Here is a 13,286-nt window from a genome sequence, read left to right on the forward strand (position 1 = left end):
ACAGAGACCATTTTTATGTCTTTTCCTTTCTTTTTATTAAAAGCTTTCTTTTAAGACCTGATTACTTTTTTTTTCCTCTGGTTAAGGCTGAGGAACGAAGGGAGGGGGAAATCTCTTTGTGTTAGATTTACGGAATGTGGATCTGTACTGCCTCTGGGGAAGAGGGAGGGGAAGCCTAGGAGTGGCCCTAGTGAGGGAAAGAGTTTACTTTCCCTGTGTTAAGATCCAGGGGATCTGGGTCTTGGGGGTCCCCAGGGAAGGTTTTGGGGATACCAGAGTTCATCAAACACTCAGAGTTTGATTGGTGGCAGCCTATCAGATCTAAGCTGGTAATTAAGCTTAGAGGAGTTCTTGCAGGTACCCAGATTTTGGACGCTAAGGTTCAGATTTGGGACTTATACCTTATGACACAGACAGAGCAAAATTTCCAGTGCATCTATGTAACTTAGCAGACCTATTTGCAAAACTGTCTGCTTCACTTGAATGTGACCTGGGAGCTTTTAAAAAAATTAACTAAAAGTTCACCACTTGTATTTATATAGGTTCTTCTGTGACCTCTCTTGGTATCACGTCCTGCCACTGCCACTAATGCCATGAAGAGTTCCCCAGTTTTGGAACTAATCTCCTTCTGCAAGGACGGTCACATTTGAGGGGAGCCAAGCAGGGGTTGCTGACCTCTTGTGCAGAACAGAGCTCTGGCAGTGGGGATAAGGCAGTGGGGATAAGGCAGTCAATAGTGATAGGGACAGAGTATCAACCACTCTCCGGAGGGTTAGTCACAGCTTCTCCAGTTCTCCACCTGACAATGGGTTGTGTTGGCACCATAAAGAGCTGCTTCAGCCACTGACTTTCAGTATGAGTTGTGGATGCTTAGAATGTGCTCAGGACCTGGCCCAGAGTTGTCATGAGAATATTGTATGGAGGGAGTGTCTTTATAAGTATGTGTGTATACAGGTACTCAGTGTGTGTCGGAGTATAAGAATAAAATGGCAAATCAAAAACTCGGTGGGACTGCAGTAGAGCTGACAGAACAATTCTGAACCTTAAACTAATAAAGAATAAGTCCTAGGCTGGAATGCCATGTAAAGCATCAGTGGCAATTCTTTGGTGCCTGCTCTGTTTTGAATTAGATGACTTATCTAAACAGGCTCTGAATACACCCTTGTATGTCTTTTTCTGTTGCCTATTTTCAGATATCTCAAACTCCTCTACAGCAGATATAGCATATGTTTAAGATCTGAAGCAATGCTAAAAAATGTTCTTACCAGCCTGCAGTGTATTAGAATTTAAGTTTCCAGAATAGTGACTCAGTTTTGTTTCTTTTATTATAGGCTAAAGGTTCTTCAGGTATACCTTCGGGCACCCAGAAGAAAGTAAAGAGGACTCTACCCAACCCACCTCCAGAAGATGCTACCACAGGGACCCAGTCAGCATTCACTACTGTGGGGTCAGTTTCACGCAGAAGGATCTGTAGAACCAACACCATGGCCAGAGCTAAAATTCTCCAGGATATAGACAGGGAATTGGATCTGGTAGAACGAGAGTCAGCCAAGCTTAGGAAGAAGCAAGCAGAGCTAGATGAGGAAGAAAAAGAAATAGATGCCAAACTGCGATACTTGGAAATGGGCATCAATAGGCGGAAAGAAGCCTTGTTAAAGGAAAGAGAAAAGAGAGAACGTGCCTATCTCCAAGGAGTAGCAGAAGAACGTGATTACATGTCAGACAGTGAAGTTAATAATACCAGGCCTACTAGAATGGAAGCCCAGCATGGCTTGGAAAGACCACGAACTGCGCCACAGACAGAATTTAATCAATTTATGCCACCACAGACCCAGCCAGAATCTCAGTTTGCTCCCCCTACAAGCCCTTATACACAATATCAATATTCTTCTCCTGCTCTCCCTACACAAGCACCAACTCAGTATACACAACAGTCACATTACCAACCACAGCAGACTTTATATCATCAACAGGTTTCACCCTATCAAACCCAGTCAGCCTTCCAGCCTGTGGCAACCATGTCCTTTACTCCCCAAGCTCAGCCTCCACCAACCCAACAGTCATCGTATCAGCTCCCGTCACAAATGATGATGATACAGCAAAAGCCAAGGCAAACTACATTATATTTGGAGCCTAAGATAACATCAAACTATGATGTGATTCGTAATCAGCCTCTTATGATAGCACCTGTTTCCACTGATACTACTTATGCAGTTTCCCATCTTGGCAGCAAATACAATACCTTGGATTTAAGGATAGGGCTGGATGAGAGAAGCAGCATGGCGAGCAGCCCCATATCAAGCATATCTGCAGATTCATTCTATGCAGATATAGACCATCATCACATGCCACGAAACTATGTGCTGCTGGATGATATAGGAGAGCTTACAAAGGGAACGGCAGCACTGAGCTCTGCTTTTAGCCTCCATGAGAAGGATCTGACAAAAACTGATCGACTTCTTCGAACCACCGAAGCCCGAAGAGCACAGGAAGTGACGGACTTCCTAGCACCACTGCAAACTTCTTCTAGATTGCATACTTATGTGAAAGCAGATGAAGATCCAATGGAAGATCCTTATGAGCTAAAGCTTCTGAAACATCAGATCAAGCAGGAGTTCCGCAGGGGTGCAGAAACTCTCGATCACCTTGCTGGCCTTTCTCAGTATTATCATGCAGATACCAGCTACAGGCATTTTCCCAAATCTGAGAAATACAGCATCAGCAGGCTCACACTTGAGAAACAAGCGGCCAAGCAGCTCCCAGCAGCCCTCCTCTACCAAAAGCAGTCAAAGCACAAGAAGGCTTTGATGGACCCCAAACTGTCAAAGTTTTCACCTATCCAGGAGAGTCAAGACCTTGAGCCTGACTATTCAAGCTATATGACTTCTAGTACTTCATCACTTGGAGGCATCACCTCCAAGGCAAGGCTTCTTCAGGATGATATCACTTTTGGCCTCCGAAAAAATATCACGGACCAACAGAAATTTATGGGGCCAACACTGACATCATCCCTTGGAGCCAGCCTTGGAACCACACTAGGTCCAACAATGAGATCCACATTACATGATGAAGCTGACAAGTCCTATAGTGGTGGCAGTAGATCAAGGCCCTCATCTAGACCCTCTTCAGTCTATGGACTTGATTTATCATTAAAAAGAGATTCTTCTAGCTCTTCTTTAAGACTGAAAGCCCAGGAGTCTGAACCATTAGATATTTCTTTTAGTCATGCAGCTCCCTCTGGAAGAACTAAACCTACAAGTCTACCTATTAGCCAAAGCAGGGGAAGAATCCCAATAGTAGCACAGAACTCAGAGGAAGAGAGCCCTTTAAGTCCTGTTGGTCAGCCAATGGGAATGGCAAGAGCTGCAGCTGGACCCTTGCCACCAATATCTGCAGATACCCGGGAGCAGTTTGGATCAAGCCATTCACTACCTGAGGTCCAGCAACATATGAGGGAAGAATCACGGACTCGCGGGTATGACCGGGATATAGCCTTCATCATGGATGACTTCCAGCATGCTATGTCAGACAGTGAAGGTAAACTAGGCCTCAGACTGCTATGTTACTCTCACAACACAAATCCTTATTTCTATGCATGCGTCTGATTTTTATCATCCTACAAGGACTTGTTCTTTTTATTCCTTTGTGCATCTTTTGTGTATCTCTCTCTTTTCTAATTTTGTTTTTGTTTTACTCTAAAAGCAGATTCTGGATGATGCTTCAATACAATAGTACGCTCAAGCCATTTGTTGTTGTTTTGGTTTCCTTTTGGTTTGCATGTGCATTTTTCTTTTTATTTGTTGGTGTCTACTTTTCTAACTGCGTTATATAAATAGAATAATATGTATATAAAGTGTGCCCCATTTACTCTTCTCTTCAGTCCTTACATGGGGTTTCATCCTTTGAAATTTGATTGTTGGATGTTTTTGTTTTTTTTTTTACACAGTTTCTCTTGAAAAATTGCTGACCTTGCCCCTAAAGTTTTAAAAACAGTTGAATCTTGTAAGAAAAACTGGATGCATAAAGTTAATTATGGGTCTCAAGAATCAGTAACGCAACTTCCTGAGGCACACAGAATTATAATTACACCTTATGAGCAATAGTATTATGTGCTAAAAGTCAGCACTGTATATTACAATGGTAGAGAGTTTAATGTGATAGCAAATGAATATTCTTAAGCTGGTCAGTTAAAATATATCTTGTCATGTGGACTTCTGTGAATTCAGAATTGTGATGATGTAAGAAAATTTATTGCTTAGATGGCATAAGGTAACTCATTCATCAATAAACTTGCTTAAAATATTTCACTTCCATTGATGGATTAACCAGCTTAGGTGGTCTTATGTGGACCTTATACAGTACTTCTGCCAGATAAGCACAAGAGCTTATCTCACTTAGGTTCGTGAAAAGGAACCTCTCTGATGTATTATAAATGGTGTAATTAAAAAGTGTTTAGTTTAAATAAATACAGCAGAATATTAAGCTGGTGTTAAGTACTAAATAACTGCAAGTTATGCATCCACTTGGTTTGACTCTAGTCAAATTTAATACATTTTAAAACTGTTTAAATATCATAGTCACTCTGAAAGTGAGTGAAACTCACGTTTAAGTTATCATCTGCTTTTCAGTGTATGTGCTCCGTTAACTTTTCTTGTGTGTATTTACTGCACAATAAAAAAAACCCAAAATTTTGCATGCACTATATTGTTTGTAAGTGACAATAATTACCACAAAAGAATAATTTGCATGATTATGAAGTAGGGGTGGTTGCTTCCTGTACTTATACATAACCCAAATTTATTATTTTGAAAAAGCATTGCTTACCTTTGTTCATAAGCTGTATCATTTTGAATTCAAAGGGGAAATTTTGGTTTAGAAGATGAATAACATTTGCTTTCCCTATATTTGATCTCACACTATTGTAAACTGTGAAGCCGCAAGTCATTTTTCTGTAAGTTTCTGTGCATTTTGGGGTCTGACCCTGAAGTTTTTATTTCAGGGCAGGTAGGCTTTTCATAATTAAGGGCCTGATTCTGCACAGAGCTGAGTATCTCTCTACTGTGCTGGATGCCCTCAATTCCCAATGAAGGAAGATGGGAACTGAACGCACGCAACTCATCACAGGATGAGCTCTGCATAATGGAGGATAAGGCTGTATAGGACCTCAGCACCTTCCAGTGAAGTTAATTGAAGTTGCATTGGAGCTAAAAAGAGTGGGATTGGGCCCTCAATCCATATAAAAAATTGGCCTTCCGTCTATTATTATGTAGTACATAAACAGATCATGGATAAAACCACAGTTGTTTATAATACTACTCTACAGTTACATTATTTATTTGTGACAAATACTTAGGATGTAAGGGCTGGTTTTGTTCTGGTTCTGAATCTGATATACTTTTTAGATCTATTCTAACTCAGTTCACAACTTATTCATTATTAGGCCGACCACATGTCCCTGGGAACAATTGCTGCCCCTTTTTTCTGAGGTTATCCCAATGGCCATTTCATTTTTACAAATAACTTTACTTTGTCCCATGTCTCATAAAGCCTTGCAGATTGGCCAGCACTGGGAGCTGTCAGTCAATGGAATGGGAGAAATTATTGTTAAATAGAAAGCCAGCTGGCTCAAGTGCATGTGCACCAGCAGGACCACTCCTCAACCAGCCTGCCACATGCTGACACCCAGCTTCTCCTCTTCTCCTGTTCCTAAAGCTGTCCAGTGAGCCCTGTCATTCAAGTCCTTGACCCAGCCTTCTTGGTCCAGAGAGTCAAAACCATAAGGTGGCTAGGAAGGAACAGGAGCAATGTCCTGGGACAGGAAAGGAAGTAGTGGACTTCTATTTAATTCTCATCCTCCCATGGCTCACCAAACCCATCCTCTGTACAACCATATTCTCCCCCATGACAGGTGCCCTGGCTTTTCTCATCCAAGATCTGGTTCCCCCACTCTGGAGGCAATCAAAAATAAATCTTGTTAAACAGGTGGCTCTCTACCAATCCTTTTATTGAAGACACTTTCTAGCTTACTGGTGCTTGACAATCTTGGATGTGTTGCCCTCTGGAATCACATGTAGCCACAAGACTTCCTGTGCAGCTTATATATTATTCCTGCACAATAAGGGAGCACATTCACAGGCAGGAGTATTAATGATGATTTTATTTTTGAGTGCTTGGTGTTGCACCTGGCTTGAAGGAGTTCCAGAGCAGATGGACCAACCCAATCCCACACCCCTCAAAGTCAGTGGCAAAGCTCTTCTCTTTGGTGGATTGTCATCTCTGTGTAAGAAATGTTTGAAGCTTGTGTGAGAGGAGGAGATGGGAGTTCTGAGTGTAAGGGACACAGAGAAGAGAATGCATAAAGAAGAGTATGGGAGAAGGACACAGAGGGCATTGAGGAGGGCAGCATGGGTATGGCCTAGGCACCACAAAGAGTAATAGGAGGAGGTGAGGACAAAGATGCTGGTAATGACAGAGTTGTTTGAGGGCCACAATGGTGGTGAAGCACGAACTTTATATGGGACTGAGGGGAAGCTAGCGAAGGAATGTGCAGATGCTTTGATTGGATGCGGAAACTATAGGCGTACGTCTGGGTGTGATATTAGGTGCAAATATGAATGGGACATATGGGGTACCAACCAGAACCAAATAACTTGGTGGCCATGGGGAAATCCATACAACTTGGACATAAAGTAAAGATGGAAAGGAGACTCTTTCCTTTGAACAGTGATGCAATGTTGTATAGGAATGGCTAAAACCCCATACAAGCACCCTCTATGGTGCAATCAGAAGGGTTGTCAGAGAAGAGTTATTGCGTAGCAAGCTCTGCTGTAAATTAACAATGCAACGAGAGTGCTGCACACAACTGTCCATGTGGACCCTTCTGTCACTCACTAAAAGTTTGCTAGTCCGCTTTCATCTACTCCACTTTGAAACGAAAGCAGGTCACTGTGTAGGCGGCAACTTTTAGTGTGCGGTAGCAGAGTCCACACTGCCAGCTTATGTGTAGCAAGTTAACGTACTGTAGATTTTAAACCTAGGTTGATGCGCACCTAACCCTTGTCTACACCTAGAATAAAAGTCTACCTACCTATTTGGCTCAGGATTGTATAGTGTGGACATACCAAACTCTTCATCTAAGCAAGCCCAGAGTGTGGTGTTTTGGACAGTTACTTTGGAGTATTACAACATATCTTCTGAGGGAAACCAGTTCCAATATAAAAGAGCTCACTTTGTATTTTGTTAAAATCTGTCTCTTTGCATGGATGTGATTTCAGTTAGTCCAGTCGGTCCTAATCAGAGTTGTAAAAATGACTTTTTTTCTTCTCATAGCCAAAGAGAGCTGCCATTTCTTCTCTTAGAGGCAATTTTTCAGTACGAGTAATATGGAATACAGATTTTAAAATATCTTTGCTCCCTAAAAAGAGAGAGGTCTGTTTGAGTTTCTGTTAGTCATAGGGAATGCCTATGCAGTAGCAAGTAGCAGACAGGAGTAGAAATGCTATTTCTGAGCCCAGACCATTTGTATGAGTAATATACGCAAATATATTTTAAAGTCATGCTATTTTTACACATTATAGCAAATCATAAAACACTAGATCAATATTTTTTTTTAAATTGTGTACATAAAGTGGGACTCCAAACTTCATACTTAGACACCTAAATAAGTATAATTTTCAAAAGTGCAAAGCACTCAACAGTGGGCACTGAAATCAGTGGGTGCTTAGCACTTTCAAAAATCAGATTACTTCTTTAGGTGCCTAGCTATGAATTTAGAAGACTAATTTTAAACTTTTTTTTTTTTCAAATATTGGCCCTAAATTAGCTAAAATTATCAAATTATTTCCTCTCACATACACCATAATGTTGAAAACTCCCTTCTTTGTAATATTTTTTTTAATTTTGAATAATTCCTACACTGCTTTGTCGGCCATGCACTATGTTACATCTATACAGACCATCTATAGATATTTGTGTCATGGAGCAATTGTGTTCTTGCTAAAGAGCTCACGGAAGTTTCCTAATTTTAGTACAACTGCAAATGTTTTGATCAGGTAAAGTTAAATTACAATGAGTAGCCAAGAAATGTTATGTCCTGACCTCTATAAAACATAAAATCATTGCCCTGACCTCCATAAAACCTTAGATTTTATCTTTTTTTGGCCCAAATCTGCCAGACATTGATTATATCCCATAGTTTATTAAATATATATGAAAATATTAAGGCTCCAATCCTGCAAACATTGTTTAATTTGATTAACATGAGTAGTTCCTATTGGTTACCTCTGAGAATTTAAATCCTAATGATTCCCTTCTCAGAGAGATTTCACCTCTTTAAATATGAGGCTATTAGTGTTAATCCTATGGTAAATTTGGTAAACCTACCATTCAGATATGAGGAAATTCCAAAAGTCTGAGATGAACACTGATGTTTACTATGCCTCACTGGTTTAGAGCATATGATCTTGTCTCCCTCTACTGATTTTTCCCCATTGAGGATAAAGGACTTCTGCTTAGTGGCTGCAAATACAGGAGGCTTGTGGTCCTGAAGGTTCTGGGTTTGCTTAGGTGGACACATGCTGACATGCTTTGTTACACATAGGCCATAAAAGGCCTTTTCAAGGTTTTTTTTCCCCACTCTGAACTTTAGGGTACAAATGTGGGGGGCCTGCATGGACCCTTCTAAGCTTAATTACTAGCTTAGATCTGGTGACACTGCCACCACCCAGAATTTCAGTGTCTGGGGCACTTTTTGTTCCCCCATAACTTTCCCCTCCTCTGGGCAGCCTTGAGAGCCTTCACCAATTCCCTGGTGAACACAGATCCAAACCCCTTGGATCTTAAAACAAGGAAGAATTAACCATCCCCCTTCCTTTCCCCCCACCAATCCCTGGTGAGTCCAGACCCAATCCCCTTGGATCTTAAAACAAGGAAAAATCAATTAGATTCTTAAAAAAAAATAAAGCTTTTAATTAAAGAAAAAAAGATAAAAATCATCTCTGTAAAATCAGGATGGAAAATGCTTTACAGGGTAATCAGATTCCTATAGACCAGAGGGGCCCCCCCTAGCCTTAGATTCAAAGTTACAGCAAACAGAGGTAAAATCTTTCCAGCGAAAAGAAACATTTACAAGTTGAGAAAACAAACATAAGACTAACATGCCTTGCCTGGCTAATTACTTACAAGTTTGAAACATGAGAGACTGATTCAGAAAGATTTGGAGAGCCTGGATGTACCAAGAGCGAAAAAAGAACAAAACAAAGAGCACAAACAAAGACTTCCCTCCACCAAGATTTGAAAGTATCTTGTCCCCCTATTGGTCCTCTGGTCAGGTGTCAGCCAGGTTTACTGAACTTCTTAACCCTTTACAGGTAAAAGAGACATTAACCCTTAACCATCTGTTTATGACACGCCTTCTCTTTGTAGACACCTCCATGCTGCCATTGCTGTTCTTTATAAGCTCACCATGAATCTCAATTTTATTTTTTCAATCCACTAACAAAAAATATCCTGGGAGAGGAAGAAACTGGAGAAATTAAAGCAGTTACTGACCGTTGAGTGATCTCATTTTTTGATGCCATGTTGGTTTTACTGAGGTCACTCTTACATAAAGCCTGATCACGCAATTAACAGTGTGAGAGGGGGACTGCTTTACTGGCATAGAACCCCATTGACTTCAATGGGACTCTGTACAGGTGCAGTAGTCAGTCTGTGTGCTCTCTTTTGCAGGATCAGGGCCATAACTTCTTACGCAGCCAAGGGTTTAAAATGGCTGCTCTCAAGATTCTCAGTGAAATTCCCAACTCCAGTCAACCCACCCAACCATGTGCAAAATACCCAAATAATCAAACAAAAAGTTCACAATAGTTTCCTTTAAACTTGAAAAAATTATAGAATTCATGACAGCTTTGACTGAAACACAGCTTGATCTATAAGCCTTCATGTGGAATTCCACAAGCACACTAGCTTTCTGAAGGGAGAAGGCCAGCAAAGATTATTTTAACTGTTTGAAAGAGACTCTGTTTCAGGGTTTCTCCTGATTAAATGATGAAACAGATTGTGGTATTAAGAATTAGTATCTTGGATCAGAACAGGACCTTTGGTTTTTAAGCAGAAAATTTGATCAGGAGTTTCATTATGAACTGAGTTATAGAGCAGCCTGATAAATGCAGTCAATCAGCCATTTGCAGCAAATCTGTGAACTATGGAATATTTACATAATAGATTATAATGACTCATTAGAAGCCGTTAATCACTATCTGGACAAACATCAACATTTGTTATCTCATTTTATTATATCCATGCTGGTCTACTGGATAAATAATGTTGTCAAACAGTTTAACAATAGGGATCTGTGCACATACAGGATAAAAATTGACCTCTTTATTTGTTCCAAAATACATTTGTCCTAAAGATGTTAAGGTATTTAAGTATTTAAACGTATTTATAATGTTTTTAACTTCATATGTAATGTGCCTTAAAAGATCCGTTTATATATAGCTAGCCTTTCCCTTTTGTGTTTGGGAAATAACACACATTTATAACTTTCTGTTATACTAAAATGTTGCAGTGATTTTATTTTCAAACTTCTGTAAGCCATTCAAGTCATATTTACTAAAGAATTAGAAATAGAAAAAATACACTATGTTTTGCATTTTTACTTTCCTTTTGTGGCATTGAACAACTGCATTTACTCTTGTTACTATAGAAACAGCTGACCTTATTTTAGTTTTGTAATTTCCTGGTGATTTTTCTAAAATAATGTCTTTTTCCAGTGCTAAATGTATGATGATTATTCTAACATGAAATTCAGATGTTCCATGGGATTCTAATTAGCTACAGTTTATCTTGTTTTATGTGAGCGTGCAGAAGAAAATCTGCATGTTGTATAATAAAAATAGTATTTAACTTATAGCTCCTGATTTCTCACTGGTGCAGATCAGAAGGAACTGACCAAATCGATCATCACAGTTCATTTGACTTCAGTGAAGCAATGCTTATTTACACTGGCTGAGATTCTTGCCTAATGGGTTTACAGAAGTGTAAAACTGGTTTAAATGAAAGGAGAATCAGACCCGTACGGTTCCATCCTGCTTTTCTTGCACACTGTAAAGCCTGACTGGCATTCTGTGTACAAGAAACATTCATAATGTATAAACAAAGTTGTACAGCTAGACCCAGTGAATGGGATTTAAAATGAGAATTCCTGCAGCATTTCTCCACCATGTTATAAAGTGAGCTTTTCTTCCTTTTCAGTCTGTGTTTTGGGATGAACAATGGTTTAGTTAAGCAGACTCCATTTTCATAGAATAATTTGCAGTGGCTCTCCAAAAAAACTTGAGCATACAGATGTCCTTTGACGCAGTCTTTTAAGGAGTCACTGCTATAACTATTGATTCATAAAAGTTCAGCTACATCTCAGGCCTAGTATACATTAGAAAATTAGATTGATTTAAGAATGTTGGTCAGGGGTGTGAAAAATTCCTGTGTAGACAGCACTAAAATCGACAGAACAATTCTTCTTTCAACCTAGCTACTGCAGGGAGGTGGATTATCTACTCCAAAGGGAGAACCCCTCCTGTCGGCGTAGGTAGTGTCTACACTGAAGCACTACAGTGGAGCAGCTGCAACAGCGCAGTTGTGCCACTGTAGCATTTTAAGTGTTGACAAACCCTCAGAAATGTGTGAAATCTGCAGTGTATTTCTAAGCACCCAGAGAGAGGAAAGTGGTTATGGCACTCAATACTTATTTGGTTTTTTTCTTGATATTAAATATCCATAGTCAGTTGTAACACAGATGGGATCTCATTCTTGTCTTCTCTGCCACTTACTACTTATTTTACTTGAGTTAGTCTGTCTTCAGCTTTGCCTTAAGTTTGCTTGAGCTGCATGGCCAATTAATAATCACTGTGCTTGTTTGCTGTGTGCACCAAACTGTTGCCCTTCTCTCCACTCTGCGTCAGAACATTTGACATGTCCTTGGTTTTCAAAGCCTATCATCTCCGCCGTGAAGAGACAGATTGGTTTGACAAGCCCAGGGAGTCTCGTCTGGAGAATGGACATGACTTTGACAGAAAACTGCAAGAGAAGTTATCCCATTCCAGACCACCAAGTCAACATCAAGATCAAGTAAGATGTGTCTATAGTTTTGTGGATGTTCTGTAAAAAGCTTGTTAAATCATCCTATCCTGTAATATGTGGGCCACCAGATTTATCAAAATCCAGCTACATTTTAAGCAGCTTGGGAGACCATCAGTATTATTTATGATCCCTATTCTTTAGGATTAGTTTTGTCCTTAAACAATTTTTGGTAGAATTAATCTGCTCACATGGAATTGCATGGGCAGCGGATACACCCACACAGAATGATTCAGTCTAGTCCAATTGTACATTATTGACTTTAACTCAACCAGATTTAAGACTCTGCTTTTTAATGGTCTTAGGAACAGGGCTGGATTTACTTTGAGGTGTTGTTATGAATGGAACTGAATTCTGTTATGTTAAATGGGTGTAATCCCTGTAGCTCAATAATGAAACACTGAACAAATCAATGGGATTGCTGTCAGGTAATGGGTAAGAATTTGGGCTGTTCATTATACTGAGATACAAGAAAAACACATCGATCAAAGTGTTTTAAACTTGCTCACTTTGGGGTCTAGTTCACCATCATATATCCCATTAGCATCACTGAGGTTTAAACGTCATCAGTAGATCCCTATATGTTTCACTTGCTACTTTGACTATCATACACACTTATTCAGATTCTGTCATGTCTCCAGTGGTATGACATGGGTGCAAATGAAGGCAGAATTACAAACAAGCTAACTATACACAAACTAACATATTAGTTAATATGCCACTGTTAATTCCTTAGCTAAAGGGCATGTTCTGCTATCCTCCCACCTACAGAACTCCTGTCCAGGTCAGTGAGAGTTTTAGGTGCAGTTTGATGGCAGAATGGCTCTTCATGAGTAAATTTATGTATTAATTCAATCACTTCATATGAATAAAGGACACTATATATGTTTTTTCTCTTTTGCCTGTTCTCCAGCCTAGAGTTTGCCCAGTCCAGACTACATTTTGCTGAAGCATTGAAATTTCACCTGTCCTGCTGGAAGAAAGGGTCTTTTTTTATAGGACATCAATGTTATTCAGTAGAATTCACCCTGCAGGCCAGATCTGCTGAAGGACAATTGGGATTTTAGAGGTCCTAGATCTATAAATAGCATTGACCAATATATATATACACCTACCTCCTATAATCCCATTGAGAAACATGGGTTATTTTG

At 39.8% G+C, this 13,286-nt stretch overlaps 1 protein-coding gene across 1 annotated transcript in view; it reads left to right on the top strand.

Annotated features, from left to right (window-relative positions):
- The window catches only part of PCLO (piccolo presynaptic cytomatrix protein), a 612,599-nt gene that overhangs the window by 371,520 nt on the left and 227,793 nt on the right, over positions 1-13,286 (top strand). Inside the window, exons 7-8 of the mRNA XM_075064425.1 lie at positions 1,332-3,537; positions 11,990-12,126. Of these exons, the coding sequence (XP_074920526.1) occupies positions 1,332-3,537; positions 11,990-12,126 (2,343 nt within the window). The remainder of the gene's footprint in view (positions 1-1,331; positions 3,538-11,989; positions 12,127-13,286) is intronic.

Source organism: Chelonoidis abingdonii, chromosome 1, assembly GCF_003597395.2.
Source record: "Chelonoidis abingdonii isolate Lonesome George chromosome 1, CheloAbing_2.0, whole genome shotgun sequence".
Classification (NCBI taxonomy): domain Eukaryota; kingdom Metazoa; phylum Chordata; order Testudines; family Testudinidae; genus Chelonoidis; species Chelonoidis abingdonii.